This window comes from Nothoprocta perdicaria, unplaced genomic scaffold (genome assembly GCF_003342845.1).
Source record: "Nothoprocta perdicaria isolate Ctin4 unplaced genomic scaffold, notPer1 scaffold_535, whole genome shotgun sequence".
Taxonomy (NCBI): domain Eukaryota; kingdom Metazoa; phylum Chordata; class Aves; order Tinamiformes; family Tinamidae; genus Nothoprocta; species Nothoprocta perdicaria.
Genome location: NW_020455794.1, coordinates 44,272 through 62,847, shown reverse-complemented (window position 1 = coordinate 62,847; position 18,576 = coordinate 44,272). Strand labels below are relative to the sequence as shown.

The 18,576-nt window shown below is 53.8% G+C and overlaps 1 protein-coding gene across 1 annotated transcript in view; it reads right to left on the bottom strand.

The window, feature by feature from the left end:
* The window catches only part of DCHS1 (dachsous cadherin-related 1), a 48,185-nt gene extending 34,828 nt beyond the window's left edge, over nt 1-13,357 (bottom strand). Inside the window, exons 1-2 of the mRNA XM_026048343.1 lie at nt 13,299-13,357; nt 7,255-9,065 (exon numbers count right to left, since the gene is read on the bottom strand). Coding sequence (XP_025904128.1) covers nt 7,255-9,006 — 1,752 coding nt within the window. The 5' untranslated portion in view covers nt 9,007-9,065; nt 13,299-13,357. The remainder of the gene's footprint in view (nt 1-7,254; nt 9,066-13,298) is intronic.
* Nucleotides 13,358-18,576: the final 5,219 nt, after the last annotated feature.

Genomic DNA, 18,576 nt, shown 5'->3' with positions numbered 1-18,576 from the left:
ACAGCAACATAAGTGTCTCTTATTGGCACCAATTTCTACAAGGGGAGTCATTGCCAGTTAACAATGGCTTAGAGCCTGCAGACTTCCAAACATATCAAATGCCCATAGGCTCAGGAACTGCATTTCAGCTCACACCCGGGCCTTCGGTCTTTGCCTGAGCTACACTGCACATGTGTCTGGTCCAGCCTTGTCCACCACCCTCCAGCTTGCTGACTGGCTTGTCCAGATGGACATTGGACCTACACTGTAGATAACTGTCTGCTGGATGGACCTTGCACCTAATCTGTAGCCCAGTTTCTGATGACATCTACTGCTGTCCCTCTAAGGACTCTCTGGATGGATCCTGGACCTGATTTATCTCCTCATCCTGTCTAGGGCTACTGATAGAGATTGTCACTGTCCCCCTAACACTGCTCAAGTGTATTGGGAACAAACTTGCTCAGGGAGAGCACAGGCCCACCCAAGCTGGGTCACCCTTGACTGCTAGCTTGCACTGCCTCACACACCGACCCTGCTCTTGCTGGCAGGGTGCTGCTGCGAGCAACAAAATGTGCAGAGGGTAATGGAGCCAATACACAGGAACATGAGGGAAGAGCAACTGTCAGTAGAACAGGCAAATAAYATCTTTGGAACTTCCATCCCAGGCAGGCTTCTCCTCAGATCAAAGCACCTGCAGTGTGGCTCCCCTGGGAGGATATTTGCTTTATCTTGCCAGTGGAGTCARTCGCTGGAGTTGGCATCTTAGCAGAGAATATTCTCTGGAGCACCCAGTGCCAGAACAGAGCCTGAGGACATCAGCAAGATCTTCCCATACTCTCCAGCCTATGACTAAGGACTATTATCCCAGTCAGGAAAAGGGACAACAAGAGGGAAAAGGCTGTGTTACAGGGGCACTGAAGTAACTCTCCCAAGACCTAGGGAACAAGGTAACCACAAGACCATCCTTCTAACTCCCCAAAGATGCTCAATTATAGCATCATTCTTTGCACAGAACATTACAATTGACCCTGCATGCTTTGGACAAAGTCATTTTTTTCCCCTCCTCACAATTTCCACTACTTTTAATCAGTGTTCCCTTGTGACTTGAATGCTGAATCTCTCTGCACACAACAGGCAACATCCCAGGCCTAAGAGCTGTCTAAAGGAAAGATAACTTGCTCCTGCAGAGGCAGAAAGGACTCCTGAGCACCAGCGCGAAGGTGACCACAGYATGTGTGGTGCTCCCTGGCCAGGACATGCACAGGGGCTTGAGGCTTGCAGAGGCTGCATTACACTCACAAACACATTCAGATTTATGGTGGCTGATGCTAAAAATGCCACTGACCTCCAGCCAGTCCCACTGCTGAGCCTCCAACCTGCCCCTTCAGCTCCAGTCCTGCTGGGAGAAGCGCTCTGCACAGCCAGTCCCGCATGCAGCACTGGCAGTCTTGCGCAGCAGTGTCTGCCCCTTCCTCCCACAGCACTGAGGTTTGGCAGGAGACCTTCCTCGTGTGCCATACAGCCACTGCCACTGGGCCCAGAGGCACATCGCAGGACTGCGGCAGCTGAAGTAGAGCAGAAGCAAATGGCAGAGAGCAGCAGCAAAGTATCCTGGGCGTGTGGAGAAGGGAGACACAGCAAAAACTGCAAGGAGCCCTCCCTACGGTGAAGGAGGGAGAGTAGGCACTGGGCACACATGTCCCTCCCCAGTGCAAGGAGAAGTGGGAGGACAAAGACAGGCATCAAGCTCTTAAGACTTTGTCATTTTGCCCCATGTTCCCAGTCCCTCGCAGGGCGGGAAGGAAAAGGGAAGGGTCCCAAGGCTCCTGGGTCTCCCAGGGCAGATGGACAAAGAAACAAAGCCCCATACTGGAGTTCTCAGCTACATCACCCATAGCAGTCAAGATTTCTTCCTGCAGACCCGTCTGGAAGGCTACACCAAAGACCCCAAACATCACCATCTCGACTCCGTGGCTGTGCCAGGCACTTTCTATACACAGACTACAGTGTGGGAAAGGACACAGAGCTCCCCAGCAGCTTGGGGCTCTGCTCCCTAGCTATCCTCTCCATCTCCAGCGAGAACAGTTGCAGGCAGGGAGCTCATCTGGAGCCCTGCCCCGGCTGGATCTCTGCAACGCACATGTTACACTGCGGCTTTGGCAAACATCTGTCTCTGGGCTCCCGCCCCTCGGAGTGACGGCTCTTGGTGGGAGAGGAGGGGAGGCTGGCGCCAGTGTGGTCACCGATCCCACGCATGGCTCCCTTTGCCTGAGCGCATGCCAGGCGTCCTGCCCTCCCCAGCCCTGGCACGGCTGCTGGCCAGCTCAAAGCAGCCRGGGAGTGGCCACGGCCGCTATTTCGGGAGCACTCCTGGTCCCCAGGCTGTGTGTTAGCCTCCAGACCGACTGGGCCCTGAGGGAGGCGCTGGGTCAGTGCTCAGCCCCGAAGAAGACCGTCCCGCACGCGTGGCAGAGCAAGGGTCAGGCCCCAGGGCAGCAGAGCGCACTGCCTGGGGAAGTGTCCTTGCGGCTCCAGCAAGGCTGGCAAGGATGTGGGGCAGGGACTCGCAGCCTGGGTGCAGGGCTCAGGTCCACGCACAGCAACGTGCCTGGAATAGGGGCCTGGTGCCTCCAGTCCCTCTCTACAAGGGCGCAAAGATAGAGAAGGGCACGGGTGTCTCCAGGAGCAAGGAGGCAAGTAGTATGCACACAGATGTGGGCAGGAGGAGGAGGCTGCTCCCAGAGAAGGCTGCCAGCTGCCACTAGAGCCTGGGACAGCAACACGCTGCCACCCATGCAGAGCCCGGCGCCACTGCGGCAGTGAAGCCCAGGCAAGCGAGGCGCGAGGCGTACACCAACCGCGCATGGAGGAGAGACCAGCGCTCCATCAGGAACTGGAGGGCACCAGAGCAGGGAGCCAAGCAGGATGAGGGGGCCAAGCCAGCACCGTACGAGGTGCAGGTAGCRCTGAGTGAGGCAGCGGTGGTGCAGGGAGGTGATGGGGTCTGGCCACATGTGCAAGGGGCCCTGTTGGTGGCAGGGATCCAGCCCAGCAGGCTGCTTTAGCACCGCAGAGTGGGTCAGGCAGATGCTGGGCCCCACAGGGCAGAACAGCACAAAGGGGCAGTGTGGGGGCAGAAGAGCTGGGTGACGGAGCAAGGACAGCAGCTGACAGAGCCAAGGGGTTGGGGAGAGCCTGGGGGGTCAGGGAGGGGAGCCACAGGTGTTGGGGCTTGGGAGCTCGCAGGGCTCACAGGGCTGGACGTCAGGAGGAAGCACACAGGCGTGGGGCAGGAGGAGCAGGGCTTTGGGGGGCAGGAGGAGCAGGGCTTTGGGGAGCAAGGGGCATTCTGGGGGGCCAGGACACGAAGCACAGGGAAGGAAGGGGCAGCTGAGAGGGGGCTGGGACACAGTGGAGGAAGGGGGGAGGCACTGAGGGGGCTGGGGGAGGAGCGGAGCATGGGGGAGAGGAACGCGAGGGGCTGGGGCCTCTCTGCTGCAGTGGAAAAGCTGCTGCAGCTCCAGGGGAAATGCTACTTGAATTAATCATGGCGCTGGCTGCTGTGCCAAGCCCAGGAGGAGGCTGCTGGCAGCGCAAGGAAATAACTTTCACAGGAATTTGGAACAAGCGCAGCTCTTCTGGCGGTAATAGCAGCGCTCACCTCCCCCACAATCTCCCCATGTACCAGCATCTCCCCCACATCCCTGCTCCCCACGTACCCCCAGGCGCCCCCGCACTGTGGTCTGCCCTCCCTGAAGCACGAGGCGCTCCCTCCCTTCCAGCAGGCTCCCAGGCATCTCCTCATCCTGCCTTGGGAAGCTTTTCTTCTCTTTTCTGAGAAGGGGGGAAGCCTGGTTTATGTCATACAAAGATCTGAAAATAGGTTAATGCTAAATCCCTCATCCCCAAAAAACATGCATGTAGCAATGTCCTCCCCACCTCCAGCCACTCTTGAGCTGCGAAGATAGAGCACTCGATCATGCCTTGTGCTGCTCCTGCCCCCACACACAGCTGCCCTCAGGTCCTCTCACAGCTGCACCTCCAGCACCACCCTGCACCAGGATCATCCCCACAGGCCTCCTTCTCCAGTGCACTGCCCAAGAGGAAGTCAGGGAAGTGCATGAGCATGGCCAGCCCCACTGAATTACAAATCCATGCTCAGACTTCAAAACTCAGGAGACTTGTCCTCAAAACTGCAAGATGAAGATATACATTTGGCATGTTCCTGGTCAGCTTTTGGTTACCGATGTTTTTCTTCCCCAGCAATTATGTTTATGTGTATGAGTGCAATGCAGATATATAAGCCCTGGCTCCAAGAGCATTAATACTGGATCTACGCAAGAATCAATAACCCACCATCTAATCACACCCACACTTCTGTCAAATCTGCCGCTTCTCACAACATGGAGTTTACACAGCTCTGTGCTATATGCTGACTGCCAGGGGCCTGACAATACTCAGTTTAGTTTGAAAAGTTAGAAAGACAATATCTGACCATGCACACAGTTCGCTGGTACAATCAATGAATACAATATAATGTTTATAACAAGTCTGAGCCATCAGGGTGAATTTACACCAGAAGTGTGCTTCACAGCATGTAACCATAGCACTTGAATAAGGTATAAGGAGCCCTAACACTGCTACATCATCCCCATTGGCACAAAGAGAAACAAAGACCGAAAGAAATAACTAGCAAGTGACTGTCTCCTGCTCTGCTTTCTGCTGCTGTGATGTCCACTGGCACCTTCTCTCCTGGTGTTCCCCTCTTATCGCAGGCTTGAACKTCAAGTTCCTTATTTTCTGTGCTTCATGCCTGTGACACCTAGCCCATTATAAACACAAGTAAGAAGTAAAGAAGAGGTCTTGAGATTTTTTTCCTTTAGTGCTCAGGAGTTCCGTTCATGAACTGAGCACAGACTGACCTCGCAGCAGGAACACGGAGGAGCAGGAGACACACAGCCCCACATCAAGTCCCTCGGGCACCACACAAGCTTCTCTTTCGCCCATCTTTCTGTCCTGCCCATGGAAAGCAGATGTCATCATCACAAAACAGCCCTGGTCCTCGCGGGGCCTGTGGCTTAGAAATGTGTTGGTCTGATGGAGGATCAAAGCCCTGCTGTGACCTCAAATCTGCCCTGTATCTGGCATGAGGTAGTGGAGGTGCTGCCCTTGGGCTGGTTTCTCATGAGCAGTGCTTCGGTTTGGCATCCCAAGGCAGGCTGACAGGCAGCGTTAGGCAGACTAAGTGCACACGGGGCAGGAGGCAGCACCCCCAAGGTGGCGAACCCCGGGGACGAGGGCTGGCTGGTAGCCAGCGGGGCCCGGCATCTCCGCAGTGCGGGGATGCTGCGGCTCGAGGTGCTGAGCGGGGCTGCCTGGGCCAYGGCCCCGCAGCCCTGCAGCTTCTTCCCTGGCTCTGCTCGGCGCCCCAGCCTGGCTTGCGCCGGCGGCGGCAAGGTGCCGAGCCGGCAGCCTAGCCAGCCTCCTTTCCCATCCTCTCACGTTTCCCGGCGCAGAGGAAGCAGCAGCAGATGTGCGAGCTGTTTGCTTTGTGCCGAGGCCACGCGGGAGTTACCTGCGCTCGGCCCAGACGAGCCGCTTCCAAACGAAACATGCGGCCCCGGCCAAGACCATCGAATCTGGCCCAAGCTCCAGCCGCTGCAGGCCACTCAGCCAGCGCCTCGTGTCCGGCACAGAGCGGAGCGGGACTGGCCCCCGTGCCCCGCCAGCCCTCGGCCCAGCCGCACAGCCACGCGCCGCCGGCCCCGCCGCAGCGCCCGGCCCCTCGCGGCTCCCTCCCGCCTGCGCCCCGCGCTGCGGCCAGAAGCCCGGCCGCCATCTCCGATTGCATTTCCAGAGCGCCTCCCTCGCAGCAGCCGGCGYGGAGCAGGAAGGCACGGAGAACGGGAGAGAGGCCTCCCTTCGGGGGCTCGGCAGCCAAGCCCAGCCGCCCCAGCAGCGCCTGGGCCCGCGGCTGCTCAGCCTCAGCCTGAGCCCTCGCCACCTCTGTCCCCACCCTCCATCCTGTCCCTGTCCTCAACCGCTCCTCATCCCTCTGGGGGATATTTTCCTCTGCGGAATGGTCCTCCTCATCTCCCAGCATGAACCACCCCACCTCACTACACAGCTGCCCCATCCCAAACGTCCCTCTGCTCCACACTCTCCTCCCATTGTGCCTATCTCCGGCCCCCACTCTATATCTCCATCCGCTACATTCACCCACCCCCTGCTCCCATGCCCCCACACCCATCCGCCTCAGACGTGCGTGTCCCACACTCCCCACCCAGCAGTGCTCCTGGCAGCACGCATCCATTTGCTCTTCTCCTCACTTCTACTTTCTCCTTCTGGCCCATTTGGAGGCCCCTTCCCCTGGCCTGCCATGGGGCAAGGACTCCTTCTGCCTYGTCTCACAGCCCTCAGAGCTCGTGCTTCCCCACCTCCTCCTCCTGGGCCCACAGCCACCACTCATTACCTGGCTTCACAGGCCAGATGACCAGCRCAGAGACCCTTACGCTGATCCATAAGTTGCACACTGCCTTGTTCGGCAGTGCCCTTCTCTGCTTCTACACCAGCATCCCACTGCCGGCGCCACCCACCACATAGCCCCTTTTGTTACCATGGAAAAAAAAACAAGGGCTCTGCATATGAAAATCTTTGGCATTGCTGGCACAACTGGAGGACCACAGAGCTTGCCAGAGGGCCAGCACCTCTCCAAGCCTCACCCACTCTCTCACTATGACATGAAGACTGATACAGCACATAATACCACAAAACTGCTACTGCCAAGGTAATATAACAATACCAACCATGCATAATTAATGCTAATATTCACAACTAGCCTTACAAACACTGACGAACTTAACCTCATGATCTCAAAGGCAGAGGGGAGAAGTTAGCCCAGCTAGCAGTCCCTCTCCGAAAACTGACTCTTGAGCCCCGTTTCTAGTATCTTGGCCTGCAAGGCAGCTTCACACTTGTGTGAGCAATGCCTAGCACAGCCGACTCCCAATTTCAGCTGTGGTCAACACACTGTTTGGCACGAAGAAGGGGTAGCCTGTAGTATGACCAGTGCTCACCTGCACCGGTGCTCACATGCAGAAAGTGGACAGCAGAGCTCTGACCCCTCTGCCAACTTGCACTGGGCAGAAGGAGGTCTATTCTGACAATCCTGGTGCAACCATTGCCCAAATATAAGCCCTAGAAACTGCACCTCAAACATGTCCCAACCCTCTCACAGAATAGCCCTCCCTGAGCTCCTCTTATATTTGTACCCACCTGTAGGAAGCAGGTCCCAACAGGGGTGTTCTCCTTCAGGGACACGTTGTAGAAGTTACTCTTGAACACCGGCTCATTGTCATTGACATCCTGCAGTGCCACATGCACCACAGCTGAGGAAGAGAGGGCAGGGGTTCCCTTGTCCATGGCCAGCACTGTCAGCTGGGGCTGAGGATCCTTCTCATAATCCAGTGGAGCAGCAGTAGTAATGATACCTGTGGCTGGGTCAATGGCAAACCAGCTGGAGTGGGTGTCATGGTCATGCACAATGCTATAACGCACTTCCCCATTAGGACCCTGGTCCTTGTCACGAGCTGTGACCTGCAGGACAAAGCTGCCTGGGTACACAACCTCAGGAATGCTCTGTTTGTATTCCTGCTGATCAAAGAGCGGAGGATTGTCATTGATATCCATCACTTGCAGCACAAAGGCAGATTCTGCCCGGAGCGGTGGTGTTCCTGAGTCAGTGGCAGTTACCCGCAGATCATAGGAGTCTCTTTCTTCCCGATCCAGAAGTTGGTCTACACAGATCAGGTAGATGATGTTGTCCTTGGTAGTGAGGGCAAACTTGCCATCCCCTCCCTCCAGGGTGACATTGACATTGGAGTACTCACCGTAGTCTGGGTCTGAAACAGAGATGCGTGCCACATACTGGCCTGGTTGGGCTCCCTCTGATATCTGCGGGGACCCATCTTCACTGAGGAAGATGATGGTCATGGTGGGCTGGTTGTCATTGTAGTCACGTACATGAATGGTGACAAAGGCTGTGGTGATCTCAGGATGGACAGCCTTATCCCGTGCCTGCACCACTAGCTCATGCACCTTCCTTACTTCATAGTCTAGACCCTTATTGAGCTTGATGACTCCAGTTCGGGAGTCAATGGTGAAGTACTGCTCGGGATCACTCTGCCGACGATTTATCTCATAAACCACATCCCCGTTGTCACCTTCATCTGCATCAGAGGCAAAGACTTGCAGTATGCTGCTGCCAGGCTTCAGGTTCTCTGAAATAAGTGTATGATAGCGGCTCTGGTTGAAGGTAGGAGCATTGTCATTAATATCCTGGATAGACACATCCAGGGTCATCTGGGTGCTCYGGGGAGGAGAGCCACCATCATAGGCTTCCAGCACTAGAGAGTATGATGAACAGTTCTCCCGATCCAAGATGTTGCTGACCACCAGGTCCAAATACAGGACCCCATTGGGTCCTCGACGTGTTTCCAGGCGGAAAGCCTGCCTCATATTACCTCCCTTAATCACATAGCCTTGGGTATTGAGCAGGCCACTGTCAGCATCAAAGGCTGGGTCCAATGGGAACCTACTTCCTATAGGTGTGTGCTCTGGGATCTGGAAAGTGCTGTGCGGTTTGGGAAAGGCTGGAGCATGGTCATTGATGTCATTAACTTGTATGTTCACTTCTACTGTGATGCCTTCTGGGGTAACAGCAATGAAGCTGTATCGGTCTCGGGTTTCTCGGTCCAGGACACGGGCTGTTTTGATGATACCTGTGTTCTCATCTATCTCCAGATCGGTGGTAACACCACTGCCCTCCTGTGCAGAGATAAAATACATATAGGCAGTGGTGCCAGGAGGCAGGCCAGCACTGATGTCCCCAATGATGGTGCCAGCTGGCTGCTCCTCATCTATTTGTAGATCCAAGGTGCCCAGGACAGCAGAGCCCTTTCCTGCTCTCAGCCCCCCCAGAATTAGCAGCTCTAGCAGAAGTACGGCTGATCCCTTCATCTGCTCCATTGCTAGTGACTTGTAGAACAGAGAGCGGCTCAGGCTCCTTTGCAGTGTGTTCTTTAATCCTGCAAAGAATGCAGATCAGAGGAGGATGGTTGAAAGTGAGCAGCAAATGAAGGATAGGAAAAAAAAAACACACACACACACAAAAAAAAAAAAAACCCTACCAACAACATGAGGACAGAAGACCGGCCAGTTTCCCATTGCCTGATTGCACTGTATCACCTACTCCTCAAAAGGAACCAAGACGAAAGTAGATTAGAGCAGAGTGTACCCATCAGGAAAGCCTGTGCAGTGGCACCTGAAGCAGGATGAGTTGAGCATACCTTAACCACTAAACTGAGATTACTGGCTGATACAGTACTCCCATAGCCCAACTGTCTTTCTCCATCACCAGCCCTTATGCCTTACCCRCTGCTGGCAGCTCTGGAGCTCGCTGCCCTAGAGCAGAGGGTTCCCATGCCTCTAGTAGCCAAATGTTTCCTGTAAGGCTGAGAGCAGCTGTCTGCAAGACTGCCAAGTGCTTTGAACAAGCAGCAGCCCAGCACCTTTCCACCCTGAAAGAAATTGTCTCAGACTGAGAGTCAGCCCAAAAAGTGACACCCGTTGAAACCCCCTCCAGTAGCAGATATTTCAGGACCACAGAGATCTAGCCACCAAAAACACAAAGTGCAAATCTGGTGTTCTTGGGAGGGGACAGCACAACTCGAGCAGGCTTACACCCCCATGACCTGTAAATCACCATGTCACTATTGCCAGGGATGTACCCACAGCTGGGAATATCCAGGCTAAAACTCCACCCTCCCTAGGCTCATTGTTTGGCCTGGCACCAAGATCTGTGGATACCCCAAGCTGGTACCATGGAGGGTGGTGGCAGGAGAGCAGGAACGCCACAACTCACTGCGAACTGCCAGCTGCTCTGGCTCCTTCCTAGTCCCACACCCTCCCTTGCTCACTCTCCTCCATTGTCTCCTTCTCGCTTCTCCCTGCTCCTCCTGGCTCCTTCACACCATTTCCCCCTGCCGTAGCTTCTCTTCACTGCAGCAGTGGGGGAGGGACGAGCAGGGAGGCGCAGCTCCCTGMAGCACCACCACCATTGGACATGCTGGACATCCTCGTGGGGCCCAAGGGCTGCCAGCCTCGGGGCTCTGCTCACCCTCAGAGCCAGAGCAGCTCAGCAGCCAAGGAGCTTGCAGAACGCTCCAGCCCCAGCGCTGATTTTTAGCCCCTGGTAAACAAGGCTTAGTGGTCTGCAGGGATGGCGGCAGCATGAGCTCACACTTGGACTCTCTTGAAAGCATTTGCTGCTGGTCCCATAACCACACTCAGGAGCTGCTCATGGCAGACATGGGATGGCAGGAACCTCCCTGTTTTGGGGGCAGAGGTGTCTCCCATTGCCTCCTTTAGAGACTAAAAATGGCAGCCCTTAGTGTAAAGAACCCTACAGCAGCATTAACCCTTTCTGGGAGGCATTTCTGAATTCTATTTCCCACTTCAGAATAACTGTTTAGGGTGGACATTTACCAGTGGAAATCCCAGGTTAGTGGCAGGAAGAACAATCCTAAAGAAGTGTTTCCTACATATAAAGAAATGTTTATTTACTTCCATGAGCTATAGGAACTAGAAGCGTATGTAYACACCTAGTGCCTGAGGACTAGGGCAAGAAAACCCTCACATTGTTCCTACACCAAGCACACCTGAGCACTGAATGTTTCTCAGCAGTAGAAGTTGAGGGATACTCATATCTCCATGGCCACTAGCTGGGGATTAGCACTAACTTGGTGGTCCCGGAGAGGTCCATCTCTTTTTCTGTTGGAGTTAGTATGGCTCCCACAGCTGAAGAGGGGACACGTATATGCAGAGCATTCAGAGCTGGGCAAACGRGGTCTGGGTCTGCTTCTGTGATGACACCAATCCTAACTGTGATCCCTCTGCTCAGGCACACTGCGGGAAGGCACAGTGCAGAGAGCTTTAAGCCTTGCCAGCCAAGTAGACCAAAACTCAGGGAAAAGGAGTGCAGGCAAAAGGAAAAGGAGGGCCCAAGAACAGTAAAGGGTCAAAGCTTCCTGTGATAATCTCAGTGGTTCAGGGGACAACATGATGCTGAAAGGTCTTGGGCCGTGTCTGCCACGGATCAGGGAGCGGCTATGAGGAAAAAAAGAAAAAGGAGGGGAAGCTGAAGGCAGAGTAGCAGGGCTGTTGTGGGCTGCTTGGGGAAAGGAAGGAAAATGGCAGAGTGAATCTGGGAAGCGTGAAGAACAGCTGAGACCATTGGACAACTTGAGGAATGGATGCCAGGCTTTTGGACTGTGGAACTGGTGTTAAGTCTGCCTAAACTTTTCCCTTTCCATCCTGTCTGGATGCAAGAACCTAGACACCTCTTAGGTAAGAGATCTGACTGCCAGATTGCACCCATGCAGGACGGGCAGAAGGCCATCCGTGGTGCTAGCAGCCCTCTGATCCTATGAGCTTTGCAGGCTTAAGTCGGCGGGGAAGACAGCAGTGACCTCAGTGGATGCAGAGTCACCAAATCTGAGCAGCTGCTTCCAATTAGCAGATAGCTCAGCGCAGGGGCTGGCGCGGCTGGTCCAGGCCCAGCCCGTGTAATGTGAGCCAGACTGCCCTGCTCCCCCTCTGTCCCTCCCACCCCTGGGCACTGAGCTCCCTAATAACAAATGGCAGCAGAAGCCTTGGCAAAAAAACTGTCACCATGAGAATCTTACCAGGGGTCCAGAGCCATAGCAAGGAGTCTGATGGGAAAGGGAGATAAAATGGAGTGGCCTGACATACAAAGAGTCTCCTAGCCTAAGGCTAATATGCCAGGAACCCAGGAGAGCGAGGCTTACGCTTAGGAGAGAAGCCACATTTGGCAAATATGAGAAGGAATTATGGAAGGAGCACTAGAAGCATTCCCGCCTGCTTGGTGCTAGCACTTCCCACCCTCCTACCCCATGTCAGCCATGAGGAAGGGGTAGCAGGCCCATGCTGGCCCCAGTGAAGAAGCTGGAAAGACAGCACCCACTGTGCATGCCACAACCAGATGTCAGAGCCCTTGCTGCACAAAAGCGCCATCAAAGCTACAGATGCTGCTGATGCAGTACCCAGAGCCTCACATGAGAGGCCATGACTCATGTAACACTGTTTTTGAGACTCCAGTTCAGGTCAGGAAGGATGCAGAAGCCTATTTCAGCTTTGCTGAGCTCCAGTCACTGTCCTGAAACATACTCTTCTACCTTCACAGAGGTTTCTCCTCTCCAAAGAATTTTGGAACATCTGTCCTTCAAGCCAGGTACAGTCCAGCCCTGCCTTCAGTGCATCCCTACATGAATCACTCAATTTCAACCTCTACTTGGTCTGCTCAGACCTACAACCCTCTCCCTGCCCTCTGTCCCTTTTAGTAGCACCARCCTGCCTCCCAGGACCAGCACCTCAATCCCATCCCCTCTGTCTCCCAGCCTATCCACAGCCTCCTTTCCCTCCAGTGTCAGACCCAAGCAGTGCCTTGGGTCATGCTCTCATGAGGGCATGGTCAAGCTTCACTGTATCCCTGTGCATCCCAATGCCAGGCCAGGGATTCTTGTAGGCTGCACTGTCTCTGAAAAMACTCCCCCACATCACAAAAAGAAAGAAGCACCAACAAAAGTTCCTCACTATCCAGTTCCCACCGCCTGAACCCAACAGCAACTCACAGTGGAGCCACCCTAACCACYCTGGATGCCCATGACTGGGGCCACCCCTGCTCCCTGTCCCTCAGGGCTCTGTCCCTCAAGACTCAGCTGTTGGGACTCCTTGGCCATCGGGGCCCCTCTTCCAGGGGGGCAGTCCACCTAGACACCCCAGCAGCTGCAGAACTCCCACGCTTGGAGCTCCCTGCCCCTCGGGGCTCCGCAGATGAGGGGGTCCCCCGGACATCGGCGCCCCCTTGTCCCGCGCCCAGCTCCTGTCCTCAGCCCCTCCCGGGGACCCCCGCGCCGGAACGCTGCCAGTCCCCGCCGAGAGCCGCTGGGGCGCAGCCCCCGGCTGCGCTCTGCAGCCTCGCCGGGCGCTGCTCTGCCCGCCGGTGCCCTGCTCCCCGCTGCCAGCCCGGGGGAGCCGCGGGCGAGGCCGGCCCGGTTCGCAGCGCTGCGGCGCCGCGGGCGCGCCCCCCTTCCCCCCCTCCCCGCCCGCCTCCCGCCTCATTGTCTGTGCAGCGGAGGCAGAACAAAGCGCCCGGTCCTGGCCCGGCCCGGTCCGGCTCGGCCGCCGCGCGGCACTCGGGATAGCGGCGGCCGCGGGCCGATCCTCGCGCCCCCACTCACACAGTGCGTCCCGCGGGATCGGGCCCGGCGAGGTGTCCCGCAGCCGCTCCGCTAGCTCGGCGCTCCGCGGAGGCGGCCGCTCCGGCAGTGCGGGCGCTCCGGCACCCGCGGCGACCTGCGGCGTGCTCCGGTGCGGCGGCCGCCCCGGTGTCCCGGCCCCCGGCGCCGCGGCCGCCCCAGTGCCGCGGCCGCCCCGCGCACAGATCGGCGGCGAGCGCGGCTCGGCGCTGGCTCGGCGCGGAGGCTCCTGCTGAAACCCGAGCCAGCGCCGCCCTCAGCCCCCCTCTCTCCCCGCCGCCCCCATCCCCGCCCCGCCACCGGGGCGCGCCGCCGAAGCGTGGCCGTTGGGTAGGGTCCGGAGCTGGGCCGGGTCCGCGGTTGGGGACCGGGTCCGGGGCTGGGGATCGGGTCCTGGCCTGGGCTCTGGGACTGCGCGGTGAGGCGCGGGGCGCCACGGATCTGGGTATAAACGGTGGGGTGGGGGGCGGTGCGGCCGCGGGGGGGAGGCAGTGATGGAGGTGAGGCACCCGGCCCCGGAGAAGGGGGAAGAGGGAGAGAGCAGTGAGGTGCAGCACAGTGCTGGCATGGGACCAGACAAGGAGCAGAATGAGCAGGAGGAGACCAGGGTGGGGGACATGGTGGGGGACATGGTGCACATGGGTGCAGAGGCATAGCCTAGCTCTGCTCTCTGCCAGAGCCCTGGTTCCAGCTCCTTCAACCTGCCAACACCTCCACACACATTGGAAGAGTCCATGCTGCCACCATTCAAGCGATTTGGACTCACCAGTACTTGTCCATGCTGCCAGCCATGCAATGACGAGGGCCCACCAGTGTGTACTGGGAAACAAAACAGGACAAGATCTCTAGACATCCCTTCCAATCTCAACCATTCTGTGGTTCTGKGATTCTGGGAAAGGTGTCAGGCACTGGCCCRTGACTCCCTGAACTGCTTCATTAGCGGCCGGCTCCCTGACTCAGCTTGACCAATTGATTTTCTTCAGAACCTCTACCCCCGAGAAACCAGACCATGGCAGTTTTGGTATGTATGTTGGGGACCATGCTGGGGCCAACATCAGTCATTGACCCTCTTATCTCTCAATAGAGACACAACMACTGACTCCTGTCTGTGACACCTTATTGCTAAGATCATGTACCCTGAACTGCACAACTTGGTCTGCTCCATCAGGAGATTCCTGAGGTTCCCTCCATCAATGACAACTAACGCAAAGAGAACCCCTGGCTGAGCCTGATTTAGAATTAAGAAATAACTCTGGATTACTTTTACTGATCTAAAAGCACTCTGAGAAAATCAAAGCCTTTTGAATCCTGAATAGCACATCTTATAACACTTCTTATAAATTCACTAAGCTTTATCTCTAACAAATTAATTTGTTTCTCTACTCCTAACTCCAGTAGGTTACAGGAAAACTAGGAAAGGTTAAGAGGGGAGAAGTATGTTGAGGCTTCCTGAATACGGAAGAACCATCTGCAGCCCAGAAAGCATGTAAGTCACAAACGTTGGGCAGGATTGGAATGGGAGTGTGCTTAGGCCCTATAATGTATGTGGTGCTATGTTTTTCCATACCTTCCTGTGCATCCATTGTAGCTGCTGTTGCAGACTGCTCCTGGGCTAGGGGACGTCTTGAGATAACTCCCAGCAACTGTCTTTATGGTCTAGTGGATGTCCCCAAACCCCTCACTTTTAACAAGGAGATTTTCAGATTTAATTCAGCTATCATAGAACCACAGAATCACAGAATATTCAAGGTTGGAAGGGACCTCTACAGATCATCTAGTCCAACCTTCCTGCTCCAGCAGGCACACCCAGAGCATGTGGCACAGGGTGGCATCCAGGCGGGTTTTGAAGAYCTCCAGAGAAGGAGACTCCACARCCTCCCTGGGCAGCCTGTGCCAGGGCTCTGGCACCCTCACAGGAAAGAAGTTCCTCCTCACATGGAGATGGAACTGCCTGSGTTTCACCTTATGCCCATTTCCCCTTGTCCTATCACTGGCCACCAATGAGAAGAACTTGACCCCTTCTTCCCTACATTCTCCCTTCCTGAACTTATACATGTTAATCAGATCCCCTCTCAGCCTTCTCTTCTCCAGAGAAAACAGATCCAGCTCACTCAGTCTCTCCTCATACGAGAGATGTTACATTCCCTTAGTCATCTTAGTTGCTCTTCTCTGGACCCTCTCGAGAAGCTCCACGTTCCTCTGGCATGTCCTCTTTATTTTCGTGTTAAGACTTTTTTTTTTTGACCTTATTCCCTCCCAGATGTTTTCAGAAACAGCAGCAAGCTCTTCTTTTAGCCACTCTAATTCTAAATTAAGCAAACCTCATGCTTTTAGTTTTGTCTCATGAGCAGCTATGTACTGCTGCTATTATCCTCATTGGTCTTCCATGGGAATGTAATTTACGTTCCCTAATTTAAACTGATCTATCTTCAATGTAGGGGATCATAATTCCCACAGTGTTCTGATGATGTGCCATTTGTGCCTTATAGGAAAGCACTTAAGGGCAGTCTTCCTTTTTCTCTGTTGGAAATCTCTTGCTTATTGTACTCAGGGATGACACTCGCTTTTTCATAGTTGCATCATCTTACTGTTTTACATACAACTCACACACAGGTCCTCTTTCTTTCCTGTGTCTTCTAACTAAGGTGCTCCTAGCTTCCAGCTGAAAGTTTTCTTGCACATCACTAAGACTGAGATTCAAAAAGTGATCTTGGCATATGCCATCCACTGGTTTATAATGCCTTGGTATCTGTGGTATTATTGATCTGTGTGCAAACACAGTAACTTTCACCTTGTGCTAAATCAATCAAATCCATGACACTGAAGATCCTGAAGGAGGCAGTGAATTTGAACCTCTGGCTGCTGGCTGCCATATTTGGAAAATGGTGCCATTTGGAGGGACCTTTGATCTGGATGGATGGATGGATGGATGGATGGATGGATGGATGGATGACTGGAATAAAAAGTCTGACAGTTTTAACACCTTTAAGAAAGACAAGAGGAACTCAAAGACCTGCCAGCTTGTCAGCATCATCTCTGTACCTGGAAAGCTTGTGGAACATGTTCTCCTGTGGAATGTGTTAGTCTGGCATGATTTGGCACTTTATCATATTTGCCATTTACTGTCATGTCTTCTAATGATTAATTCCCTTTTAAATCCACTCTGAACCTTATATGCAACTGTGAGAAATCTGCATTTGCTCATATTCCTCACATCAGTTTCCCTTTTTCAGAATATGTGATGTTCATTATTCTTCAACTCCATAGTATTACCTCAGATTATTAATCTTCTCAAAACTGCAATTTATACTTGAATACTGCCTGTATTTAGAGGCAGAAATTAACCAATTCCATTTGAACTCGGGGTAAAATCTAATTTAATAGATATTCTTGGAACCCTTTGGCAAAGGATGCTTCATCACCCATAACATACTTGGACTTTTAGACTGATATCAGCAATGGTTCTGACATACAAGTATCTCGAGATGGCCAGAGGAGAGAATGGTGGTCTACCTATGTCCAGAAACAGGACTGAAATATGTTATGCAACTATCCTGGGCTGAAGGCGACCGACTGACCGATTGTTAAAGTGGGGACMGGACTGCAAGGCTCCCGGCCTTGACATGCCTTTTGAGCAAAATTTGCAGGTGACTGAGTTATTGGTATTAATAAGTGCTCTGGGTAACTTCAGAGATTAAACTAAATTAGGAGCTAGTGCAACATGGCAAATTGGTTTCAGCAATGACCCTGATCCTGTATCACAGGATCCATATACTCATCCCAGACGTGATTTTGCGTGTTTCCACTCTCTCCAATAGCAGGAGTGGTCTGGCAACTCTGCACCTTCCTGTTAGATGGCATCTTGTTCCTGAAGCGGTAGGAATAATCTGGCAGATATCCCAGTAGGACTTAGTCAGTTGTTCAGAAGTTTCCCACTCTTGCAGAATGGGACCTGACTTTAGAAGTCCCAAACAGGAAATCCTTCTAGGATGTGCTTAGGCCCTGATTCCCGGACGTTCACRGCAAGCAAAGGCTTCCTGCATTGAGAATGGAGGTTAAAAATAAAAGAAAKCAGCACCTGTTAAGAATGTATGTGACCAGGAGGTGTGGTAGGGGGAGCAGCTGTCCCAAACGCAGGAATAAGTTTTTCAGGTGAGATCCAAAGTCAGCCTCTGCCATTTGAAACCCATGAAATATCGAGCGTCACCAGGTCATCCCACCTTGCAAGCAGAGCTGGTGTCTCATCTTTGCAGCTCTATACTCCTGGTCAGAGGGAAACACTGCTAGCACTGAGGCAGGATATAACCCAACTGGCTGGCTTTGAACCTTACAGCAGGTGAGTCCTTCTGCATCTCCTACTTGGCTGGATGGACACAGAACTTCTCCTATATAAAGGAGACTACTTCTATACTTGTATCTCCCCATTATATTTCCATGGCATGGGTTATGGTCATGAGTAGACTGGAGCCCCTCATTCCTGGGCTGCCTGTGATGGATAGTTTTGGGATAAGGCAGYGAAAATTCATGGTTTCTGATAATTTGAATAAAAAAATGTTTGTAATCCTGGAAACCTGATGAGGCTCTGGCAGTTCTGGAGTCAACTGGATTGAGCAGTGGTTTCAGCATCACAATAAGGCTGTGTGATGCTTGGTGTAAAGATGCCCAGCCATTGCATTTCCTTGTATCACATATTTCTCATGGCAATTCCCATAGTCTGTTTCCAAGGACTTTATGCAGTCCTAAAGGCCCTGAACAGTTGATTGTCAATTTTGCCTCCTCTTTTAAAGAATTTCCCTATCACAGAAAAACTTGTGAAATAATTGGCTTTACAATGTAGCCCTGACCTACCTCCTTGTCTTGAACTTATATGATGCATCTTGCAGGCTCTGAGTTCCATTGCTCATTGCTTTATGTGAATCAGTCATAGAATCACAGAATCACAGAATGGTTAAGGTTGGAAGGGACCTCTAGAGAGCATCTAGTCCAACCCTGCTGCTCAAGCAGGGAGACCTGCTTAAGAGCATATGGCACAGGGTGGCATCCAGGTGAGTTTTGAAGACCTCCAGAGAAGGAGACTCCACAACSTCYYTGGGCAGCCTGTTCCTGGGCTCTTTCACCCCCACAGGAAAGAAATTCTTCTTCACATGCAGATGGAAGTTCAGTTTGTAGCCATTACCCCTTGTCCTGTCACTGGCCACCACCAAGAAGAGTTTGGCCCCATTCTCCCTACATCCTCCCCTCAGGTGCTCAGATCTCTCAA